Source organism: Bos indicus x Bos taurus, chromosome 29, assembly GCF_003369695.1.
Source record: "Bos indicus x Bos taurus breed Angus x Brahman F1 hybrid chromosome 29, Bos_hybrid_MaternalHap_v2.0, whole genome shotgun sequence".
Lineage (NCBI taxonomy): Eukaryota > Metazoa > Chordata > Mammalia > Artiodactyla > Bovidae > Bos > Bos indicus x Bos taurus.
Genome location: NC_040104.1, coordinates 17,907,153 through 17,932,327, shown reverse-complemented (window position 1 = coordinate 17,932,327; position 25,175 = coordinate 17,907,153). Strand labels below are relative to the sequence as shown.

Sequence of the window (25,175 nt, the reverse complement as noted above, 5' to 3'; positions counted from 1 at the left end):
CACCCGCCAAACCCCCACCACCCACCCCAGCATCTCTAGAGGCTGTGTCCTCCTGGAGGCTGAAAGCAACATCTCAGGCCTGTGAACCCTGAGCCCGAGCCACACACCCCACCCCAACCTGTGTGCCTCGCAGGAAGCTGCAGACATACAGACAGACAGACAAGCCCCTGCGATCAGCCGGCCTGGGGGAGCCCACTGTAAATGGTAGCAGCTGGTGTGCCAGGTACCACTGAGCCTGGACGCCTGCCCGTGCTCTTTCTCTCGGGTCCTTCTCCCTCCCTCCTCCTTCCTCCTCCCCGAGTCTGTCCTTCTCTGTCTGTCTCTCTTCCTCCATCTTCTTTGGGTTGGCCCGAGTTGCTGAGAAGAGCCTGCACCGTCTGTAGACCCCATATCTCCTGCCCCCGCCCCCTCTGGTTCCGTCCTTTGGTCTTCTTCTTTGGTGTGGCCGCCTGTGCAGGGGAACAGAGTCCAGAGCAGAGGCTGGCCTGGTGGTAGGCAGACGGGAGGTGGTCGAGAGGAGGAAGCCCGGCGCCCTGCCCCCTTTACTCCCCACTCTGGTACCTGGAAGCACAAGCCTCACCGCCCACCCCTCGGCTCAGGTTGGGGAGGAGGCTTGGGAGGTGGAGGAGAGCCGTGAGCTGTCTGCAGGAGATGCTGGGGGCCGTGCCCTGTCGTCTGTGCTTTGTGCAGCCCTCATCTGCTTCGTCCCATCGTGCCGTCTGGGTCTCTGTCTCTTTCCTTCCTGCCCCTCACCCCATTCTCTGGCCTCCTCGCTTGTCGGTTCTCTGATCCCCGTGCTCCTCCCCTCCCCTCTGGGTGTGCGTGGGTGGTCCCGGCGCCCGTGTTGATAACCGCTTTGTTTCTGATTGATCTCAGCTATCTGGGCAGTGTTGTCGAGACAAGCCTCTCTTCAGCTCAATAGGTAAGGGAGCTCCGGCTGGGCGGGCGGTGGGGGGCGGACCGGCGGACGGGCTTTGGCAGGGCCATCGCTTCCTCTACGGGGGAATCCAAACCATAGCCCCTTGGTCCTCTGTGGGGCGGCAGCCTCCGCTCCGATTCCCTGCGGCTTCCTGGGCTCCCCACATCATGCTGTTGCCACAGCCCGCCGGGCCACCGCCTAGCTGCAGCTTCCGAGCCCCGCCCAGAGCCCCCCCTGGTTTCTGCATCCAGACACCCGCATCCTGCTGTCCAGAGCTTCCCACAGAAGCCCTGGCGCCTGCATGCACCTGAGGGCCTAGAATGCCTAGAGCGCTTTGCATCTCTGCACTTGGGAAATCTGTCTGGGTCCCGGGGTATCTGTGAGCACCTTGCTCTCTTCTGCCCGGTTTTCCCAGCAGCCTCCAGCACAGAGGCCCCCTCCCTCCCTGGCCCCTTGACCTGCCCTGTTCCCTCCCTGTCCTCAGGGGATCCTACTGATAACCGGTCCTCCCTGTAGCTTGGGGCTGGGCTATGGCCTGCTCCTTTCTTCACCAGTTGGGTCTTTCTCTGGTCCAGGCCCCGCATCGTCCTGTGAGGGCCCTGGGCAGCGAAGGTCACCACTCCTGAGCCCTCACAGCAGCCTGTTCTTGGCTGTCACAGGACTGAGGCGCAGACCTCGCCTGGAGGCTCGCTGCTCTCAAGGCCCCTGAAGCAGCCACTCCTGCCCTCTCTGGGCCACAGCTCTGGGGGCTTCTGGGAGGAGCCCCCTAGAGGAGAGAACCGGCCCCAGGTAGGGGATTGGCAAGGGGCTGACCAAACACCACTTTTCTCCCTCTGCTCCCCTGTGAGTGCCTCCTCTTCCAGGTGGGGATCTCAGCAACTTGACAGCAGAAGGGTACCGAGCCTCTTAAAGAGGCTTCTGTGGGCCCCTTAACCCCATCACTCTCGTGGTGGCTAAGAAGATGCTGCTTTTTGCCATGGATGCTTCTGGGGACTAGCCAGTGAGGGCACCAAGCACTCAGACAGGAGCAGAGCCTCCCTGTGTACTTCTGGCTTCCAGGAGGAAGCCTTGTCTCCTCCCCACCTGGAGATAGCAGGGGGCAAGGGAGGCGGGGGGCTGCCTGTCTCCTCGAGACATGAGTGTGGCCTCCCATAAATCAGAGCCTGTTTGCCAGCTCCTCATGATCTGCAGCTGGGAAGGTGTCTGCAGCCAGAGGCCGGGTCCTGTGAAGCTGGCTGATGCCACGCTCTGGAAGCCCAGGGACAGCACTTGCAAGCGGCCAGCTGAGTGACACTGACAGGCTGGCCCTCCACCTTCCCTCTCTCCTCCCTGACCCCAGTTTGACCCCCTGAGGAGTTGATGACTCCAGGCCCAGCACTCCCCCTTCATTCTTGAAAAGTGCCCGGGCCCTCTTCTCCTCTGTGACCCCTCTCTGGTGTCCTACACCTGCAGGCTGAGTGTCCCCTCACTGTTGTGACAAACCCAGAATCCAGGGTCATGAGGTGGGAGCTGCTGGGTTTCTGCCTGGCCTGGCCGGCTCCTCGGCCTCGAGAGTCAGGCCCTCACTGCGCTGTCTGTCAGGAGCTCGGGCAGAGGCCGGGGGGCCCCCGCAGGCGCCGGGCTCCCCCATGGACGCTGCCGTCTTGCCCCCTTTGCGTGTGTCCCCTGGGTCTGTTGGAGAAGGTGTGACTCGTCTCGTCTACGTGCGTTCTTGCTCTGTCCCCACTCCCTGCTCCCAGCCCACAGCCGTCCTGGGCCGCTCCTCCTCTCCTTTTCCTCCTCCTCCAGCTCCCTTCTCAGAGCAGGCAGTGGTGGGTGGTCTCTGGGAGGACTCGGCCTGTTAGTGGCCAGGGCTTTCAGCTCCCTGTCTGAACACCAGCAGCCGCCTGGGCCTCCCATTCTCTCAGGTTCCCTTTCCTGTTCATGCTGACCATGGCCTCCATGAGGCAGGCGTGTCGGAGTGTGTTGGGGACCCTTGTACTGGGTGAACCCGGGGAATGCGGCCCCGTTGGTAAAAGCCTGTCCTAAGTTGGGAGGCCACACACTTGGCCCACTGGAGGGGCCGTCGGTGGGCACAGTGGGAGGGCGCCCCTCTGCAGAGTCCTGGGGCTGTGCTACGATGGAAGGCAGGTTCACCCATGCCCTGGCCACCCCGTGGATGGGAGTGGGTTTGCTTGGTCTCCTCCCCAGTCCCATAGACAGACAGGCAGAGTGTGCACTCAGGAAAGGAAGGCCACACTCTTTCCCTTCTGCTTTGCCGTTGCCAGGAGGGTGACCATTCTTGGGCAGGAGAGCCGTGGGGTCTCGGCCATCCTGCACTGTGGCTTGCCTTTCTGAGCTGAGCTGTGTCTTCCCTCCACTGCTCTGAGTGGGCACAGCAAAAGCAGCTGAGAGGTCTCTGGGACTGTGACTGATTTGGGTTTTGCATGAATTTTATAATGAGTAAGAGTCAAAAAGTGTTAAGGTATATTTCAGGCCATCTTTGGTAGGTCTGAACCACAGAGAAACACTGTGGGAACATAGACTTGGAGTTCACCAGAGATGCCTGGCTTTGAGGCCTCACCTTCCAGTAATGCTCGTGCTTTCTGAGGGAGGGGTCCAAGTTTGATGACTCTGTGTGTTCTGGAAGGACTGGGGCTGAATGGAAAGAGAGTTCTGGCTTCACCTCCCTGTCTGAGATCCTTGGCATCAAAGTACATTGCCCAGAAGTCCCCCAGGGGCTTAGCCTGGACAGGGGATAGGGTCCCCCTTTCCAGAGAAGCAGGCAGTTGGCTTCCAGCCTGCTGGGATGCTTCGTGTGACTTTTCTGCCTAATTAACTGAATATGAAGGCCCACTGTGACCCCCTCTCCACACCCCCGTCCTTCCAGACCCTGCCTTTTTATCTCTGCCTCCTGTATGGGCAAGCAGCCCAGTGCCTCGGGGCTTCTCCTGTTGTGTGTCAGAGTCTGAACACCGAGCCAAATGCAGGAACAGGTGGACAGCAGGTGTCCTGGAAGGGCTGGAGCTTGGTTGCTTCATAAGGAAAACTGGCTCCCCCTGTGTCCACTTCCCAGTGGCTTATTTCTTCCTTTTGGGAATCCTTGTTGAGGGCACACCTGAGCCAGCTTCCCTACCCAGGCTGTCTTCTTTGGCTCTTCCACCGATGGGGTGAATGTCCAAGACGGTGGCAGTGCGGATGTCCAGGGCAGGCTGACTGCTCGGGGCATGGTGGGGCTGCGGGGTGAGAGCAGTGTCCTCCTCCCGTGGGGCTTGTGCCTGTTTCCATCAGGAAGAAGCTGTGCACACAGCTTACGGGATGTTGAGAGTCTTGGCTGTGTCGTGTTGACAACTGGATTATGAGACAAACGGCATAAGCTCTTAACAGTTTCTCCATCTGAAAAATGGGGTCTGTCTCATGTTTGCCCCTTAGGGATGCTGTCAGGGTTCAGGGGAGTTCCTACAGAGAGCATAGATCAGTGCCTGGCATGATGAGTGGTGAACAAGTTCTGTATGATGAGAGCAATGATGACAGTGATGATGATACTGACCCTGGAAGCCTTAGCTGCCTGGAGAATCCCTTGCAGTTTTGGGGGGCATCCTGTACCTGTTTCTCTCATGCCCAGTGGGTCACTCTGCATTGTGTTGTTTGCACACTGGCCCCTGGCCTGCTGGCTTGTCACTCGCCTCCTCAGATGGTGTGCCGCTCACTTGTCTGCCCCTGGAAAAGGCCGGCCAGCACCAGCAAGTGGATGACCCAAGCCGTGTGTTCACGTCTCTTTCCTTCCAGGCAGCACCGGGAAGCCTTAGTCCAGGATGAGTGGGGTGAGCCCACCGCATCAGCTCCAGGGAGTCATGCTCCCTTGTGGCCTGGCCGTCTGCATTCTTGGTCTGCTTCCAGATTTCCTTCCAGCTGCTGCCGTGTAGGGCCTCCAGGGGTAGACTGCAGTGTCTGTGAAAGAGGAACGAAGGGGGAGCTGGCAGTTGGGTCTCTGGGTGAAGACCAGACCTCTGATGGTGAGCTGGCCTACTTCTCTCTGAGGCCGTGCATGCGTGTAGTGGGGCTCTTAGCTCTGTGTTTCGAGGGGGCTGATGAGAATTGAGATGCTGTCTCTGACCTGGACTTGGGAGGAGCTTCCCTGCACTGTATCTGTGGAAAGGCCATGGGAGGATGGCATCTATCACAGAAGATGCAGGTTGCCTTACTGTCAGCTGGATCAAGAAGCCCCAGGAACCAGAGGCTCATCTACAATTAGCCTGCGTGTTTTCTGCTTTGTCCCTACAAAGATCCCCGATGTTGGGGAGATGAAGCTGTGGTCTTCCCGCCCCTCTTTTTTTTTTTAACCTTAGATTGCTTGCTCACCGCTGGGGACTTCTTTTCCCCTCACAGGTTTGGCTGTCCTCCTTCCTTCAATCAGGATTTACCAAGCACTGATTGGAATGGAGATGGAAGAGTGAGCTGTGGGGAGGGAGATGGGGAAAGTGACTCCTCCCAAGACTTCAGGGCTTAGGGTGGCCCTGATTCCCTGATGGCGTGCCGATAGCATCACAGGCTGGAAAGAAAGAGCAACCCATGTCTCTCTTTCCCCCTTTACTCCTCACGCTCCAAGTTTGGCTTCCTCTAAGAAGAAATGGCAACGATCTTCTAGATTTTCTTGAACTCTTCTCTCCAGTGAGTGCAGATCGTCACAGCCCACCTTCTCAGCTCTCTTCGAGCTCTCTGTCATCTTGGTGGCATGGGCTCTGGGTGTCGCCTTTGACCTAATTGCACAGGCACTCTGTTAGGTGAGCTGCTACCTCCACTCTTCAGTTGGGGCAGGATGAGACTCCGACACAGGTCTCCTCTCCCAACAACCTTGGTTTCTCTGTATCTTAAACCGTGGAGACACTCGCTGCAGGTGTCCCGGGCTTTGCCAGACTGCCCGATATGGACACTGACCGTCATAATCCACGTCTGCGCTCGTCTGCTCTCTCACGTGACCATGGAGTCTGAGCCCTGTCTGCTGCCAAAATGTGGGTGGATGACAGCCATTTGCTGCTGTTGGCTGCAGGGTTCTGCCTGACTCTTGGCAAAGGAGCGGCTGATCTCACAGGACACTAGGGCCCTGTCTGGCCGGGCCTATCTTTCCTGGGGGGCGGGGGGGACAGTCAGGGGTGGGGTTGCTCTCCCCCCAACCCCTTTAATCTGCCCCTGTACTTTTCACTTAAAGGTCTTGACTGTGATGGTCCAAGAACTTAAGACACGGAAGCTGCTTTCTTCTCCACGCTGCCTTCCGCAGCTTGGGGGCCGCATGACGGGTTCACCATTAAAGCCTGTCTCTCTACCTCTCCCAGGTCTCTGGTGGCCCGGCAGATGGGCCTCCCGCTGCAGGAGCTCTCCACTGGGACTCTGTCTTCCAGGAGCATCAGGGAGGCAGGTGTCTTCTCCAGGGCAGCTGCTTGGCTTTCTCCAGCTCCTCCTCCAAAGCTCCCTCGTCTATGAGCTTACCTGTGCCTCTCCAATTGTCCCTTCCAGGACACATCCGCCTGCACCCGGGAATGCTGCTGCACCTGAGAGGCTGGAGGCTCTGAAGTACCAACGGATAAAGAAGCCCAAAAAGTCATCCAAGGGCTCCTCGAAGTCAAAGAAACGATCCGGTAAATGTGGAGCGGCGCGCCATCCCTCGCTCCCCACTCCGACCTGCCTTTACAGATCCCAGCTCTGGGTTCTCTGCAAAGTCAGCTCCTCTAGTGTGTCTTCTTCTTTGCTTCTCTCTAGTGCTAATTGCAAAGTGATATACAAATAGAGTTTTTATGTCAAAAAAGGAGAAAAATAAGGTTAAAATCTGATTGTCCTCCCAATGTTGTTTCATCCAACCTAGGGACCATCCTTCTTGGGGGCACGTGTGTTCAGAACCCTTTTGTGCGTACACCTTTAGAAAATACATGGCATTGTTTTAGTGTATTTTAAAAAATATTCGTGGCTGCCCTGGGTCTGTGTTGCTTTGCGTGGGCTCTCTGGTTGTGGTGAGCAGGGGCTACTCTTTGTTGTGGTGTGCGGGCTTCTCGTTGTGGTGGCTTCTGTTGTGGAGCACCTGCCCTAAGCTTGCGGGCTCAGTAGTTGTGGCACATGGGCTCAGTTGCCCCAGGGCATGTGGGATCTTCCCAGACCAGAGATCGAACCTGTGTTCCCTGCACTGGCAAGTGGGTTCCTATCCACTGTACCACCGGGGAAGTCCTAGTGTATTTTTTTAACAGTATAAATAGTACTTTTCCCCTCAGTCTGCCATATGCCTTGGACATATCCCTGTTTCCTTATGTATTTCTTCTTTATCAGGCCTCTGGTTGGACATGGGAATTCTGGGGTCCTACTCAGTGTTACGGAGAAGGCAATGGCACCCCACTCCAGTACTCTTGCCTGGAAAATCCCATGGATGGAGGAGACTGGAAGGCTGCAGTCCATGGGGTCACTAAGAGTCGGACACGACTGAGTGACTTCACTTTCTCTTTTGACTTTCATGCATTGGAGAAGGAAATGGCAACCCACTCCAGTGTTCTTGCCTGGAGAATCCCAGGGACGGCAGAGCCTGGTGGGCTGCTGTCTATGGGGTCACACAGAGTCGGACACGACTGAAGTGACTTAGCATAGCATAGCATAGCATACTCAGTGTTAATCTTAAAGGAAGTCAGTCCTGAATATTCATTGGAAGGACTGATGCTGAAGCTGAAACTCCAATACTTTGGCCACCTGATGTGAAGAACTGACTCATTTGAAAAGACCCTGTTGCTGGGAAAGATTGAAGGCGGGAGGAGAAGGGAACAACAGAGGATGAGTTGGTTAGATAGCATCTGCTACTCAATGAACATAAGTTTGAGTAGACTCCGGGAGTTGGTGATAGACAGGGAGGCCTGGCGTGCTGCAGTCCATGGGGTCACAAAGAGTCGGACACGACTGAGCAACTGAACTGAACTCAGTGTTAAGGGGTCCCTGTGGCATGGACTCAGTGTCTGAGGGCGGGGCAGACTTCTCTCCATGAGTTAGAGTGAAACTGCCTTATTTCATAGAAAGGACATCTCTGCTGAAATGGATGCTGTTTACCCAGCAGTTGTACATAGCTTCTAAGAAACTGCAAAAATAGTTCAGCCTTATTTCAGACTTAGAAAACTCCTTACTATTTATCACATGCTCTCATTCTACCAGTGGTTTTTGGAGTGCTGTGACAGGCTGTCTGAGAAGGCCACTACACGGCTTCTTTGCTGGTCTTTCTTATCTACCGCAGAGAGCCTTCCATATGGGAGAATGAGACACCGAGGCCCTTGCGTTTCTGGGATGCAGCGAGCTCTCAGTTCTCACTTGGCCTTTGGGTGGTACCATTATCCTATTAGTTTATAGCTGAGGATACTGAAGTTTAGAGAAAGAAGACACATTTTTTTAGATTTTGGGAGAGAAGAGTCCAAAGCTGAATTTTCAACCCATTTAAGCCCATTCTATCTACCTATATATTATTTATCTATCATCTGTGTTTTGTTTTTTGGCAAAAAAAAAAAAAAGTCCCATGAGATGCCTGTGTTCTCTTTTTTGTTTAAGTGGTCCTGTCCGCTGTCATGTGTTCACAGCTCCACAAAGCTCTGTCTTTAGCCCAGCCCTTGTCTGTGAGCTGGTCTCATATTTCTGGGTACCTGCTGCCCATGCCTCTGGGTGTTCTGTCTCAAATAGTTATGGATAATCTTCCATGTCTGCTTCTCCCGGTTCTTGCCCAGTCTCATAAAAGTCTCTCCTCCCTGCCTGGTTGCTCAGGCTCCTTGATTCCCATCCTCTTCTCACATCTGGTCCATCTGGTGAGGTCTGTTGACTCCGCTTTGTTTTTTAAAGATTTTTTTGATATGGATCATTTTTCGAGTCTTTATGGAATTTGTGACATTGTTTCTATGTTTTTGGGGATTTTTTGCCCACAAGGCATGTCGGGTCTTAGCTCCCCAGCCAGGGATTGAACCCGCAGCCCCCTGCACTGAAAGACAAAGTGTTAACAACAGGAAAGTCCCCTGTTGACTCAACTTTTAAAACACACACTATATCCGGCCACTTATCTCTGTCTCAGATGCTAAAGTTAAGTTCTGAGTCATTCCCATCTCTCCCCTGGACCAGAACAGCAGCCTCCTATCTGGTCCTGCAGCCTCCGTCCCGGCTCCTGCAGTGTATTCGACACACAGCGGCCAGAGTGGTTTTAGAGAGTCCCGTGAGTGTGCTCACACACACGTGCAGCACACGTACACACATACTTCTGGCTAAAACCTCCGGAAGGTCCCCCTGCAACCAGAACAGGCTTCTGCCTGCCCTCCCGCCTCACCGCCTCTGCTCCCTCTGCATTAGTGTGGCGGCCCCCCTTCGGTCTCCAGCCCATGTCGCGTTCGCCCCTTGCTTGGGGCCATCACACTGTGGGAACACTTCTCCCCTAGGCCTGTGGAAGGTTCGTAATGCGAGACTCGCCTCGGCGTTGCTCCTTCAGGGCAGAAGCAGCACCCCAGATTTTCTTTCTCAGGGTTCTGTGCCACCTTTCTTGGTAGCACTTGCAGCATCTGAAAGGTTTTCAGTTGTAGTTTTTAAATCTCTATTATCTCTTCCTCCCCATCCCCACGTTGAAGTATCATCTTCTAGAACGAGAGGGCTTCACCTCTGTGTCCCCAGAAGTACCATGCAGCAGAGGGATGGCCTGGCAGTCCAGGGTGGGCCAGACCTGACTGTGATATGGACGAGTAAAATCTTTTGAGACATCCATCCTTGCTTGTGGGAGTGGGTGGGGGGAAAGTGTGCTGAGTCCCAACCCTGTGCCTAGAATGATGGCCTGGTACCCAGGAGGCACTGAGAGAGATGGGTAAGTATTTCTTTAAAAAAATAGAAAAAAAATTAGATAAAAGTTACTGAATATATTCAATATTAAATACAAGATGAGAGATGTTGCTTGACTAGATCTGAGTCTGCAGAGGTGCAGCCATGCCCACCCTGCTTTCCGGCTCCCACTAGAGCAGCACTTGGGGTGGCTGGGGTTCTGTCTTCTCTGTTGCACTTTCTGCTCTGGTCTCTGGGCAGGTGGGTGGCTCCAGCATGTGGCCCTGGGGGCCAGGCAACATGCCCTGCAGGGGGCAGCGGGGGTGCACCGCTGGCTTCTCACTCTCACCATACTCTCTTCCTTTCTTGTCTTGTGTTGCACTTGCTCCCCTCCCTAGATGGTTCTGCCTCCCAGGCTCAGCACCTTCCAAACTCTCAGGTCCTGTGGCCCGACGAAGCTGTCTGCCTCCGGAGGAAGAAGAGACATTCCCGGCCCGACCCCTTCGCCCGTCTGTCGGACTTGTGCCACCGCCAGCTCCCAGAAGACCAGAAGGCAATACTCAGTAGCGTGGAGCACGACGACCCCGGCCACGCCACTCTGCTGTGATGCTGCCACTTAAGTGTCCCCTGAGTGAGGCTGCTGGCTGAGGGGCAAGGGCAGGCACGGGGTGATGGGTGTGTGGGGCTTCGTCCTCCCCTTCCAGGGGAGCGGTGGCCCAGCTGTTGGCTTCCAGGGCTGCTCAGACCCTGGCTCCACTTGTTCTCCCTCTGGCCTGAGTGGGCCTCTCCTCCGCCTCCCGGCCTGCTGGCCTTGTGTCCGGGAGAGAGGGCAGAGGGCTTGCTGGCCGCCGTGGCTGTGGGTGGAGTTTGGGCAGTGAACTGGGGACAGGGGGAGACTGCCTCCTCCCCCCCTCTCCCCGCTTCACTAGGTGGATTTCTCCACCTCCTCAGATATCAGTGGAGTGAAAGAGGAAGCAGGGGCTCGCGCTGTGCTCTGCTTCTGTTCAGTTTCTCGAGTCCTGAAAGAGGGCTGGACTCCGCCGTCTTCCAGACTCCACATATATATAGCTATAGATGCAAATGTGTATGTGTGTAGTTTGTGGGTTTCTCTATGTATATATATGTATGTGGGAGCAACTGCTCACTTCTGTGGTCAGGGGAAGGAGGGAGAGGGCAGCTGGCGTGTGGGCTGGGCAAGGAGGACTGGCGGGAGCTAGCGGGGGCCCTGGTGTCTGTCTCGGGAATGAGTCCCACTGAAATGGGGTACATGCCTTCTCATCTGGGTCCCCCGTTTGTCTTGACCTCATCGCGTCCCGGGCAGAGTGAGGGCTTGCCACGGTGACTGCTGCCCGTTCTGGGGGCTCAACAGTCCGTTACCATGGAACTAAACACCGCCTCCATTTCTTGGTCCTGGGCAGAGAAGGGTGTCTGGTGGGTGGCCAGGCGGGCATCTCTCTTGCTTTCGTGGTCTGGCTCGGAAGTGAAGCTGCTTAGCAGCGGGGCCGGGGGTGGCCCTGTGCCCAGACTGGAGCTCCTCATTAGCCTCTTGGGTCCAGCCGGGCCCAGAGCCCTGTGGCCGGGGGCCTCCCGCTCCAGAGCCATCTGTGCCGAGCACCCAGCGCTGCGGCTCTATTTATATCCCATGCCCTCCGGAGCGCTGTTCCAAAGCTCTGATTGGATTCCTCCTCTCCTTTTGTGGGAGCTAATTCCCCAGATTGATTAATTGCCACGTGTGGGGAGCCCGCCCACACTCCTCTCCGTGCTCCCCATGTGCCCCCTGCAGACCTGAACTCCCAGACGATGGGATCAGATAAAGCTGGGGGCCTGGATACTGGGTTCTGGGAGTGCTCCGGGCCCCCTCTTCCCCCAGGGCTGTTTGTATAGAACTGGCTGAGGCCTGGGGTTGAAGGTGGAAGGAGTGGGATGTGGGAGCTGGGGTCCATCCTTTCTCTGTCGAGTTATCTTCCTAACTCAGACTCTTAGCACCCAGAAGCCTCTGTGAGGTGGTCTGACGGCGACAGGAGAGATCTCTGTCTCTCGTGTGTGTGCAGTGTGGTACTGCCCTCGGTGGGCAGAAGGCCTGTGTGTGGCTAGGGTGCATCTGGCCTCTTTCTCCTCCTCTTGTGCCAGAGTCTGCCCTTCTGGCCACCCGAGAATCATGGTGGCGATCAGGTTCCTGCAAGTACCTCCTTCTTGGTGCTGCTGTCTTGGTGGGTTTGGGGACAGCCCCTGTCCCCAGTTACCTGCCTGGATATTGGCTCCGTCACAGCACTGGACACTTCTCTGGCTCTCAGTCTGGGGACCTTGGCAAGCTAACCCAAATGTGGGAGCGTCCATCCTAGGGGTGAATCCTCAGCCCAGTGCTTCCTTCTCACGCCAGGTGAGTGGGGACCCAGTCCACCCTTGGGGCTCTGCCTCGCATGTCACACAACTACAGTTTCTCTCCAAACGTGACCATCATGGAGAAAGAAGTGGCAGGAGCAGTGTTCGTGGCTGTGCCTCGTCCACTGCCCACCACTGACCTGGTGGAACCTGCCCCTTCTGGCCAATGTACTTCGCTGGGCACTGTGTCCAAGCCCCACCCAGGCGGTGGCTCCAGCGAAGCAGCGACTCTGCTTCCTCCCCGAGGAAGCACTACCTCTGCCACTGTGCCCAGCAGGGGGCTCACGGGCACCTCTACCGGGCCCAGGGGTCAGTTGTGGCCTTTGTCTGTACTCTCATGGTGGCTGTTTCTTGAGTGGAGCAGGTCCTGGTGGACCGTGCGTGCAACATCAGGGCTGTGTGTCTTCAGGGTGAGCTAGGCTGCCATGCCTGAGCCCTGTGCTGGGACTGTAGGCTCTGAGGTTACAACAGGAGAGGATACAGAAGGGATGGCGTTCAGGGCCCTGCCGGGCGCCGTCGCCAGCGGTAATAACGGTGCTGACTCCTGCCTGCCTGCCTGCCTTCCCCCGGCCAGGCCTGGTACCTCAGCACAGAGGACCAAGTGGTTGGAGTTGTGCTTTTTGCCGGCCGCTGGGTGTCAGCTGTGCTGGGTGTCCCCAGGACTGGGGAAGGGCACCAGGACGACCTATCTCTCAATAGCTTTGGACTCATTACTCCTCCCAAGAGGGCTTCCTTCTTGTGACAGTGAATGTGGACGCGGGCCTTCCTGCACCCCAGGGAGCTGATTCAGCACTTCCTGTAAGGACTGTGATGGAAATCAGCAGGATACAGTCCACTCTGTCCATGAGGTGGAGACAGGGCTGTTACAGGCACACGCTTCAGTCCTGGGCATGTGCAGGTGTGAATGTATGTGCATGGGGGTGCAGCCATGCCTAAGGGCCAGATGCCCTTTGCGCTCTGCCCGTCACCAAGTGCAGGGATGACTCTGAAGCTTCCTCCAACTTTCAGGCCCCAGTCCGCGGGAGATCAGGTGTTCCCCAGACTGCCCCTCGGCCCATCCGGTAACCTGGCCTAGAAGTAGCCTACCCTTCCTCCTGCATCGTGCCTGGAGGCTGCACTGTTTTGGGTTAGGTGACTTGAAGACCAGGGAAAGGCTGAAGTGCTGCCAGAGGGAGCCTGAGGCTGCAGCTGTTTGGGGGAAAGCACGCAATAAGGAGAAGGTGGGGCCTTTTCTCGATTTGCTGGCGGCGTCAATGGAGTTGAGTATGGACGCAGCCCAGCACTTGGTGATCTCTGTCCACAAGCCCTCAGCCTGTCTCTCTCAACTTTCCCCAGACATGGGTCTGAAAGGGGGACGATGGGCGGGCAGGGTCTGCCCTGCCTTTGAGAAGGCCCATGATCCTGTGCATGGGGGCGTCTCAAGTAGGGTGGACTGGAGTCACCTTTTCTATTTTTCAGTGCTGTCTCTTTTTGATTTGGTATCTAAAATATTTGGGGTTAAACTGATTTCAGCTGTTTCCCTGTGCCCTTTTCATACAGAGGAAACCTGGTAGGATCAGATGTGAAATTTCCTGACTAGGCTTTTTTTTTTTTTTTCCAAGGTTGACAAAATAGCCTCAGGGAGGAGGCAGACTTCAGAGAGCAACAGGGCGACCTTGTCACTCTCCAGGATTAGAATTCAGGGCCCAAGTGTGCACAGCTAGAGCTGTTACTTCCAGTTTTGTTAGAAAAAGCCTTTTAGGGGATTGGGGGTGGGCTGGGGAAGAACTGTACATAAAGTACATTTGATTACCATATAGAGAAACATAGGGAAAGAAAAGCTAGTGGCTAATCTGGGGCTTGCTTTGCTTGCATGTGATGGAGCTTTGGGGGGCAGGGATTGTTGGGGAGCAGCAGGGGGGCAGAGGTGGGTAGGCTCCTAGGGGCTCCCTCAAGGAAGTGGGCATCCTCGATCAGCTCTTTCTTCTCCACATAAAGGGAGGCTGGAGCTTGGAGCCCCCTGGGGCTGCACTGCTGCTCTGAGAAGAGTTGCTTTCAGCAACTGGGAGTTTGGTTGGGGTGTCCACCACCACCCCACTGACCAGCAGTGAGTCCACCTTGGTCCAGTGCTTTACTTCTGGGGCTCTCATCAGTGCTTCCATAAGCAAATGTACTGTTTTGCATGTTGGGTTACTGAGAGGGTAGAAGTGTTTTCATGACCCATTCTAAGCTGGAAGAATAAATAGGTTGAGTCTGATCCCTAGACAGTCCCATACCCCGGGGTGTCTGTGTAGGACGAGGTAGAGTGAGGCGGCTGTGCAGACAGCCCTGCTGGCGCCTGTCCCTTCCAGACAAGCGGCACATCTGGACTGCTGAATCCTCGGTAGACAGTAGCCATTAATGACATCACTGGGCCAGTCTTCCTTGGTGGATCTGAAGCAGTGAGGAAACAGTGTCCACTCTGGATCGCTGGTGGGGAGAGCTGGGCCGGGTGGTAGGGAGAAGTGCTGCAAGTTCTCAGCCCCTGGCCTGGGCCGTTGCCATCTGTCCCAGCCCCCTTGATGGTGACACAAACAGCTGCTGGGCCTCTTGAATCTTGAAGAAATATGCTCCACCAGTCCTACCAGTCTCTCCCTGGCACTGGATTCTCTGGGTTTATTTTAGAACCAGGCCACGGTCTCCCTTCCGCCCCAGGTACATACCAGTTACCTCGTTTCCTTCCCATCCCACTTCTTCATGGCTCAAGGGATCCTGACCTCGTGGATGGTTTGCGACGGGGAGTTGGTTGGGTAGGGAAGGGAATCTGAGAGGGGAGAAGGGTTGGGCTCATGGCGGGTGGTTTCCACTTTCCGCCTTAGAAGCCCTGTGAGTATGCTTCTGATGGTGTGTGGGGTTTCCACACGTGTGGAGGGAAGGGGCCGATGCCGACTCCTTGTGTTGGTGATGAGGGCTGAGAGACTTTTTGCCCCCTCTTGGCTTACAGCATCTAAGAGATCTTGTTTCTGGCATGGGGACAGATGTCCTTATAGCCGTCCTGCAGTCCTTTGAAGGGAAACTGTCCATCACTTTCATCGGAAATTTCTATTACCTGCTGAGAACCTGAAGGGTCTGTTGTGAGCAGACAGTGTCCTGGCTGGGGCAGAGAGGTGGGGCTGTCTCACGTGGCCCTCTGCAGTCACCAGACTGGCTCTGTGGCCTCCAGCCCCAGGGGGCTATCTTGTCCATGTTCCTTTCCTGGGCTCAGGAAGTAAGAGTGTGTGTGTGTGTGTGTGTGTGTGTGTGGTGTATTCTGTATGTATGGTGCCTATGTGTGTGGTATGTCGTGTGCATTTGTGAGGGTGGTGTGTGTGGTGCGTTTGTGGTGTGGTGTGTGTGTGTGTGTGTGTGTGTGGTATGTTTGTGGTATGCATTTGGGTGTGCTGTGTGTGTGTACAAAAGATTTGTAGGGACACACTAATTTGCCTGAGTAGCCTCAGGCCTAGCAGACCCTCTTTTTGGTTGACTCTTTTCTTTGCGAGGCAACTCCTAATTTGGTAGGAGGGTGAAATTAGTAATATGCCATCTTTAGTGTATTTTTTATGGAGATTGTATATAAAATTATATAAATATATATGATTTGTTCTATTTTAAGGAGAGAAGGGAGCTTATGTAAGGGGGTGGGTGGGTGCAGGGACCGAATGCAATAGTTGTGGTTGGGAGCTGGGGCCTCTGGGGAGTGGGAGATGGGAGGGCAGCAGACCGCAGCCAGGGAGAGGAGCGGGGTTGTGCCTTCGGCACACGCATATATATGAAGTCTAGCTAGCTAGCTTGTCTATATATCTATATATCTATATGCAGTCATAGTTTGCTTTATTTTTGTACTCGTGCTTAGACATGTTTGGAGCACGACCACCTGGGGTGGCCTGGGTTCTAGCTCATGCCTTGGTGCCCTCTCTCCCACCCATTCTTCCTCCATGCCTCGTCTGTCTTTTGAGACATTCTCTGTTCAGAGTCGCTTGGGTCTTTCTGATGGAAATGTGTACATATGAAAATTTAATTTTAACAAAGCCTCCTTCTGGCACCTGGCCAGGGACTTCTAGAACAGAGCAGAGTATCGTAGAGTCTGACCCAGAGCTGGAGCTTCTGGGGGAACAGGTGCTCACTAGCATTTGAGCAGGAAAGTGTGTGCCCTGAAGAATACCTCTCTGAGAACTCGAGACCTCACATACGCTGCAAGGATCTCACACCTCGCGGCTCAACAGTTGTCCCTGGGTGCTAGCTCTTTCTCTGACTTGCCAAGGGTCATGTGTTTGAAGCTGGTGCAGGGCCACATGGTGCCGGCAGCCAGGAGACACCTGTGGGTGCAGTCTCTGCTCGCATCATGCTCGTCAACTGAAGAGCCAATGCTGACCCCTCCTCCCCAAGCAGGGCGTCACATAGGCCAAGAGGTTTTGTCTTATGGAACTCGGTCATTAGAGGAGCTCGCGTGCCTCAGCCATGGGTGGGGCTTTTTTGCTTTTTTTTTGGAGTACCATGAGAAGAGGGGGTGAGGGTGTAGCTCGAGTCTGACCCCTGACCCATCTCGTGCCTCAGTTTAGCTTTAAGGGGCCCTGGCATTCACTCAGGCCTGTCCTTCAGCCCCTGGCATACCTGCTCAAGACGCTTTCCATTTCCCAAGGACACTGGAGGATGGTGGTCTGTGTCCAGTCTGCATTGGGGGAGCTCCAGCATGGGGTCCAGTGGCCATATCCATGCTTGGCAGGTGACCAGTTGTCCCTGCAGTCTTCTCAGGGGACCAGGGGAGGATGCAGCCAGACGTTCCTTGTAAGACTTTTCAGGGAGGCTGGGCAAGAAGGGCAACACAGTCTCTGTCCTGTCCAGCCTGCCCGAACCTCCACGACAAGAGGGCTTTCATTACCGTTCTTTTGGCTCCCGGAGCGATCCTCTCTTTCTCCACAGACCGTGTCCCACCTCTGGTATCCTGCATCACAGTACCGCACTGGGTCTGGGGCTACTCTGAAACTGCTTCTTTTCACATGACACCCAAGGTGTGGTCCTTCACACCAAGGAGTCACTGCCCTCAGCCTTCCCATCCCACCCCTCTACCTCTAACTGGAGTCAGTTACGGGAAGAAAAGGGAAGACAAGTGACATAGCCCTACCTTGAGACGTTAGAGCTTGGAGGGGTTGTAAAGTTTATCTCTACCCTGAGCCTCAGGAAGGTGGGAAAGGGTAGGTAGCCCAGCCAAGACCTCCAGTTTCTCTGCGGAGCCGGCCTTTCACAAAGGCACGTGAAGCCAACGGATGATGGAGATCTGATTATATGTAGAGGAGCAGCATCTGCCTTTGAACCTCTCTTAACAGGACAGGTTGGTGGGATGAGTGTGCTGACTAGGTCTTTGAGGCCACCCCATAGGCTGTGCCTGTGCCTTGGTGCCCGTGTGGTGGGAGGGACACCGAACGCTGGTGCTCTTCCCCTTTGGTGGGTGCTGAGGGTGTCTGTGGAGTTGTTTTAGTTCTGCTACCTCTGTCTGCTTCATGGAACCAGGGTTTGGAGTGGACAGAGTCACTGAGTGTTCCTCACCCAAAGTCAGCGTGGGTGTATCCTTCCCCCTTGGGCATCAAGCAGTAGCTTGGGGAAGTGGGGTTCCCACTGCCGTCTGGCCCTGTATCTCCTGTCTGATGCAGGTGTTCGTGCTGAGCCACTTTGGGCAACCTCAAACAGTAGGGGGGATAGCAGGAGAACCCACGCAGCACACTGCCTGTCCCGAAGGGTCTGGCCCCGATGTTGCCCTGTGGGGGTCTCTTCTGTGCCCAGGGCCTGGGGGAACACTCTGTGCAGTGGTCTTGATCGTTGGGACTTCAGACTGAATGGCTGGTTTAGGGAAGAACAGCAGTTTAAAGCCCCCCTTGCCAAGTTGTATACATCAATCTCCAAAGGTCTTAACGCCTCGTTCAGACTTCATTTCCAAACTGCCATCTGTGGGGCCAGAGGAAGGGGCACAAGGCGGGGTGGTGCTCCCACCAGTGGCTCCTTCCTTCCACAGCCGCTGACCTGAAGGGACTATAGCAGCTTCACGTCAGTGACGCCCGGTTCCTCTCGTCCCCGACTTTTTCTCTTCCACCGGAAGATACTTTATCACCCTGGGTATGATTCTTCCATAGCACACCTGGAAGCAATGTGTGTGGATTTCTTTTCCCTATTTCACCCAGCGGTCTGTAGACACACTGAGGGTGGGTCGGGAGGGGTCCCGCGGCCACCTCCCAAGACCCCAACTGCTCTGCGCCTCTGGATGTCCAGGGGCCTCTCACCTCATTTCTTCTAGGAATCTGAGTACAACTCAGCCTGCTGGTGGGAGTGCCTGCTCTCATGGCACACTTTTTCCGTCTTCAACTTTCTTTGGGGGTTTTCCCCCATCCATGCCAGGTCTTCTCGTGAAGACCCTTCAAACCTCGTTTCCATTTCTTGAATGTCGATACTACCACGTAACTGCGCTAGGGTGCTTTATGGTGCTGTTCTTGATGAGGCCAGCTGGACTGAACCTCCTTCGTCCCACTGGTTCCTTAAATCTTGCTGTATTTTGTCCTCTATTTTTCCCCTAGGGGTTTGGGGTGGGAGACGTAGGGGTGGCTTTTGTGTTCTCTCTCTCTTCTGTATGTATGCACTGGGTAAAGTCAGTAATCATGGGCAGCTGACTTCATGGTACTGGTTGGCTGACTTTGGTTAACTATTAAAGACAAATCAACAAATTGTACAGCTGCACACAGAACACCTTTGAGTGTGAATCTGAATGGCAACTAGAGGCTTACTTTTTGAACTTCAGGTATGTAACTCAAAAGTAAATAAAAACACTATTTTTTCAGTAAGCTTTTTTTTTCTTCTAAGAGATAACTTAGAAGTCAAATGATAAGAACATTTAACCGGTGCTGTACCAAAGCCTTATATGAACATAATCCTACACTCTGTACCACCTGTCTCTGGTGAGTGCCCTGTTCTGTCACCCTCTTCTCAAAAGCCTGGGAATGCCAGCATGTGCCAAGCCTGGGGCTGGGTCTTGGGAACCTGTGGGCCAAGGAGACCCCTTGGAGCAGAGGGTAATTGTGAAGATGGAACACCATCTGCATCCTGAGTAGACTCTGGGAAGACACCAGGCGTGTGTGTGTGTGTGTGCGCGCGCATGTGTGTGTGTATGGGAGGGGGACTGGGGTGTGGTGTGTACATTCGTGTGTGGGTGTGCTACAGGTGCACAACGCCAAAGTGAATGCACCAACTGGGGGCCTGAAGGGGAGACCCAGGCTGGCTCTGGAGTGGGCTGGTTGTAATCAGAGGGGAGGGTACCTCCTCCTCCCATTTCCTGTCTCCTTCCCCATCCCCTCTGTCAGGGAGTGGAGGTTTATGGAAATAGCTACACTCTCAACCAGGTGCTTTTTCCTCAAAATCTCCAAAGTCTAAGCATTTATAAAGGGCCTGTCCAAGAGGCAGGCACTACCAACCACCAAATCACAGACTGCCAGAACGGGGAGGGAACTTGCTTCCCCTCAGCTCTGGCTGCTTTCTTGTAGAAGGGGTTCCTCCTGCAGGGTCCACTGACCACCTGTTTTGGGCCTTGGCCTGTTCTAGCTGCCACCCTTCAGGCTGCCCAACCCCTTCTTCCCAATCCACACAAAAGACCCAGCCGGAGGTGCCCTTTATCCATGCCTGCTCTGTGGCCTAAGCAATAAAGCCTGCCCTGCCTACCACAGACAGTGACCTTTGGCCTTAGGCTCCTGCCAGTTGAAAGCTGAGTGACACCCCAGACTCAGTTAGGAGAGGACATGTGGCCAGCCTTGGCTTGGGTTGCCATGCTGGGCTCCCCTCGCTGGCATTTCCAGGCTTGCCAGATACTAACCAATGCATCGCCAGTAACACTGCATGTTCATATCATGAGTTAAAGAGCAAAACAAGCAAACACAGACATGGGCAAACGAGCAATGGGAGAAGAGAGGGCACACAGGGAGACGAGATGTGTAGCCAGTGAAGGAATGCTGGGAGTGTTGCAAGTGAAAATTCAAGAAGTTTAGGGTTTAACTGCTTCTCATGTAACATTACTCTGCTTCAGAAATGTTTTGTATTTTGATAGAAATAAAAATTTGCTAAAAAAGTTCATTTTCTAACTTTTATTTATACTTAGGAGGTCATTTCTGGTGGTATCTACTCTCACCTCTGGCTTTTGGTCCCCCTGATCAACCCCAGATTTTACTTATGGCTCAACGAGATTGTGGAAGGATTTAAGACTAGAGATGAAGGAAGTTCTCTTTATTCACTGAGCAGACGTGTCCTGAGGGCCAGTCATGTGCATCACCGTTCCACTCACTCAGGATCTATCACAAGCGAGCAGGCAAGGCCTCTGCCCTTCCAGGAGACAGACAGCAAGCAATGATAGTGCTGATGTATTAGGTTGGTGCAAAAGTAATTGCGGTTTTGCATTATTGAAATTTGCCGTTTGATATTGGAATACGTTCTTAACTGTGATTATGTTATACATCATTTTAATGCACATTCCTTGCTTTATGGTTTTTGCTAATGACTTATTTCTTGCTGTTTATATTTTATACGTGTTTTATACTATGGAAATGATGTTAGACAAAAAGCAAATTTGAGCGATTTTCTTATTCGAGTTCACCATGGGTCTTAAAGCAGTGGAGACAACTCGCAACATTAACAACCCATTTGGCCTAGGAACTGCTAATGAAATATAGTGGTGGTTCAAGACATTTTCAAAGGAGACAAGAGCCTTAAAGGTGAGGAGCGTAGTGGCCGGCAGTCTGAAGTTGACAATAACCAACTGAGAGCCATCGACTTAGCTGATCCTCTTACAACTACATGAGAAGTTGCTAAAGAACTCAACGCTGACCATTCTATGGATATTTGGCATTTGAAGCAAATTGGAAAGGTGAAAAAGCTCAATTAGTGGGTGCCTTATGAGCTGACTGAAATAAAAAAAAAATAGTCATTTTGAAGTGTCTTCTTTTATTCTATGCAACAACCATTTCTCGATGGGATTGTGACATGCCACGAAAAGTGGGTTTTATATGACAACCAGTAGTATGAAAGAAGCTCCAAAGCACTTCCCAAAGGTAAACTTGTGCCAAAAAAGGCCATAGTCTCTGTTCGGTGATCTGTTGCCAGTCTGATCCACTATAGCTTTCTGAATCCCGCCAAAACTATTATATCTGAAGAGTATACTCAGCACACTGACGAGATGCACCGATAACTGCGGTGCCTGCAGCCAGCATTGGTCAACAGAAAAGGCCCAGTTCTCCACAACAATGCCTTACCGCATGTCGTACAACCAGCGCTTCAAAAGTTGAATGAATTGGGCTATGAGGTTTTGCCTCATCTACCATATTCACCAACCTCTCGCCAACTGACTACCTCTTCTTCAAGCATCTTGAAAACTTTTTGCAGGGAAAACGCTTCCATAACCAGCAGGATGCAGAAAATGCTTTCTAAGGGTTCATCGAATCCCAAAGCACAGGGTTTTATGCTATAGGAGTAAACAAACTTATTTCTTGTCGGCAATTGTATTGATTGTAATGGTTCCTATTTTGAGTAATGAAGATGTGTTTGAGCCTAGTTATAATGACATAAAATTCACACTCTGAAATTGCAATTACTTTTGTACCGACCTAATAGAATAAGGTGGTAGGTGTTTGGGGAAGAAACTTAGGCAGGGTGAGGGGCAGGTGGAGTGAGGAGGAAGTGTTGGCTGCAGTTTCAGTCACTGCTGGGGGCCTTACGAAGAGAAGTCAGCCCCTGAGCAAAAAGTGAGCGGGCCACTTACAAAGTTCTTTAACTTGTAGACTTTTCACAGCACCTGAAATGTTAAAGAGCTGGGAGAAGATATGCTGACTCTTCGGTTAGGTGAAGACAATCCTTGGGCTTGGCTCTATCTGTCCAAGTGGGTCCTAGCCCTCACAAGCAGGCCTATGGCGACATTTCATACACGAGTCAGTGGTGTGGCAGCCACTCTGTGCTGAACCCCAAAGGGGCCGTCGTCTGGGTGGACCCAAGGGACCCGACTGCTGAGACCAGCACACTTTCCTCCCTGGTCATGCCACACTGCACCCTGCTGCTTAACAGCCCTGCTTCCTTGGGGTCTGCCTCAGCAGCACTCTACTCGTGTACCAGCTCAGACTATGCTTGCTTTAGTTTCCTTTGGTCTTCAGGTGGAGTGCAAATACCAAAGTGCATTTCTCTTTACGCTCATGGCTCCAAGTGAAGAAAGCAGCTGCACCACCAGCCCAACAAAAACAGAAACAGGGCCAGCTACAAATTTACAAACATCTTTTATGATAAAAAGTCTCCATATAAAATGCCCTAAGAGCCAGGTAGCGGGGCTGTTGTGCCAGCAGCATGCCTCCCAGTATCTGTCTGGCCTTCTTTGCCTCAGTGAACTGCCACCATTCTCCTAGCTTCCATTTCCTGTTTCCTCGGTCTTTTTTGAGTCTAATGAAAAACAAACAAACAAACAAACAAAAAATATATATATATATTTTGATGTTTCATACACTCTGGTCTTAATTCTTAAAAGCAGGTACTTGGATTGTTTTGTAGTCTCCTGTTTTCACACAAATAAGAGTGCCAACCCTTCAAACTCCGCAACAACAGGCTGTAAACTGGGAGCCCTGGATTTTGTGTGGCTGAGGATATGGTCATAAATGAACCTTTCTGGCTAGATCTGTCAGCTCTGTGGCAAAGCTAAGTTTAAAAAAAATTAACTGGTGAGGAGAAATAAATAGTTTCAGTCGGGAGCCTCTTCTCTGTATTAAACTGTTATTTAAAGGCCCTTCATCTATTTTAAAATTGTCCCTAACTTCAGGCTAACCCAGTGCTCCATACTTTAGAACATTCTTCCATGTGCATTTCATTTGGTACCCATGGTGACCTTAGGGATTAAGTAAGGTGCTTGTTTTCTCTTTTTTAGAGCTAGGAATGGGCTGTGAGACCTGGTAGAATCAACCAATGTCCCTTCTTTTCCTCCCCACTTCCCCTCTCCCCCTGCCCACTGCCTCTCCTATCCCTCAGTCCCTCCCTCCCTTTCCATACCCCTCTTTCTTCCCCAAAGGTTTAAGGCAGCAAGAAATGACCTTAAAGAAGATGCCTCAGTCTTGAGTACTTGTCCGGTACTTTTCCCTCGGTCTACCTTTCAGATGGACCTTGACCCTGTCCCAGGATATCTGTCCCTCTAGTCAGGGGGTCTTGGACCCTTGGTCTACAAACATGGTGTCAAGGAAGGATTTCAAGATGGTTTGGTCTCTGTCAGCTGGGGGCGGTGGGCAGGATCCTTTCTCTAGGGCTTTGAAATCCTAGATCATTGATCACTCTGTATTTTTCTCCTTGACGTCGCAGCCCCAGCCCATAAACCACCAGCGTTTACAATGTTTACTCTCCATTAGTAACTGATGAATATCAGCAAACTGTTCAACCTTCCTGAGGGAGCTGGTCCTGCCAGGTTCCCTCCTTCAGAAATATGGGCGTTGGGGTTTGGGGGAGGCACACAGGTTCAAACGTCAGGAGTCAGGGGTGCTGCGTGGTCCCTGAGACCCCTCTTGGGTGTAGGTTGAGTCACAGGCTCTGCAGTTCAGCCACTGGCCACTCCAAGAAGAGAGATGACGCTCTCTCCTGCCAAGACAGGCTATCTCGGAGCCCTTGCTCTGCAGGGCAGCTCTTTCCTCCCGCCTGCACAGAGAGGGGAGAAGGCAATGGCAACCTACTCTGGTACTCTTGCCTGGAAAAATCTCATGGATGGAGGAGACTGGTAGGCTACAGTCCATGGGGTCTCGAAGAGTCGGACATGACTGAGCAACTTCACTTTCACTTTTCACTTTCATGCATTGGAGAAGGAAATGGCAACCCACTTCAGTGTACTTGCCTGGAGAATCCCAGGGATGGAGGAGTCTGGTGGGCTGCTGTCTATGGGGGTTGCACAGAGTTGGACACAACTGAAGCGACTTAGCAGCAGCAGCAGCAGCAGCACAGAGAGGAGCAGGATCTGCCTGGGCACTGACACGGGGCAGGCCTTCTGCACAGGTCCCTCCCCAGCTGCAGAGGCCTGGGGGGTGGTGCTCAGGCTGACATGCTGCCCCTTGGGAGGTTGTGCTGGTGGTGGCCAGTCCTCTTGAGAAGAAGAGGCACACAGCTCCTGTTTGTCCTCAGTTTGGGGCCTGGGTTGCCAAACTGAAGGCAGCAGAAGTATCGCCTGTTATGTGCACTTAGCACTCTGTTACACTAGCTCACATTGTGTCTGCCTCACTAGTGTGTAAACTCCTTGGGGTCTGGGCCCCGTCTGTCCTATTCACTGTCAGAACCCGAGTGCCTATCACAAAAGTGCGACTTACTAAAAACTTAATGGAAGAATGAATGACTACTCAGAAAACACCTGTTTGGCAGGTGTTTGGCATCATCAGACGAGGAGGTTATTGGTAACCTTGGTATGAGCAGCATCAATGGAACAATGGAACAGACTCCAGGCTGGAGTATGGTGAGGCAGGGGGAGTTAGCAATCAGAGACACGGTCTACAGGCAACACTTTCGAGAAGCCTAGTGTCCTAAAGTATAGGACATTTGTGAATAGTAAGGCCAACAGATGGTGCCTTACTGTTTGGTGCCTGGCCCTTGGGTGATTAGGGTGGGGAATAATGGCCTGGAGTGTGACGGCCTGATAAAGGAGATGGTGGGGTGTAGACCCTGGATCGGTTGGCCTGTGTTTGAAAGTGCACTTGTGGGCAAGTTATCTGCTCTCTCAGGGAAGTGGTTGATCCTCAGAGGGGCAGTCCCTCCAGGGTCAGCAAGGCTCCAGATGTCAAAGCATCAGAACACAGATTCAAGATGCTCAGTTAATCACAGGACGATAAATACAAAGCAAAATACACCAGGCACACAATAGCTTCTTGAAAACTAAAGATACAGAGAAAAATCTTAAAAAGTTCAGGGGAAAAAAATCATTATCTTCAAAGAAGCAACAATAAGATTTATGACAATCTTTCCCACATGACAATGGAAGACATAAGATAGTGGAGATATCTTTAAAGCGCTGAAAGGAACAGTCAGCCTCTAAGTGAACAATGAAATAATATGTGACCTAAGGTAA

General features: G+C 53.1%; 1 protein-coding gene across 3 annotated transcripts in view; it reads left to right on the top strand.

Moving 5' to 3' along the window:
* The window catches only part of IGSF9B (immunoglobulin superfamily member 9B), a 51,801-nt gene extending 31,615 nt beyond the window's left edge, over positions 1 to 20,186 (top strand). For 2 of the 3 annotated variants that reach the window (XM_027531630.1, XM_027531629.1), the window contains exons 19-20: positions 6,413 to 6,534; positions 10,102 to 20,186. In XM_027531630.1, the coding sequence (XP_027387431.1) occupies positions 6,413 to 6,534; positions 10,102 to 10,310 (331 nt within the window). In that variant the 3' untranslated portion in view covers positions 10,311 to 20,186. Of the gene's footprint in view, positions 1 to 876; positions 923 to 6,412; positions 6,535 to 10,101 lie in introns of those variants that run through there. The other variant, XM_027531631.1, reaches the window with a different exon arrangement.
* Positions 20,187 to 25,175: the final 4,989 nt, after the last annotated feature.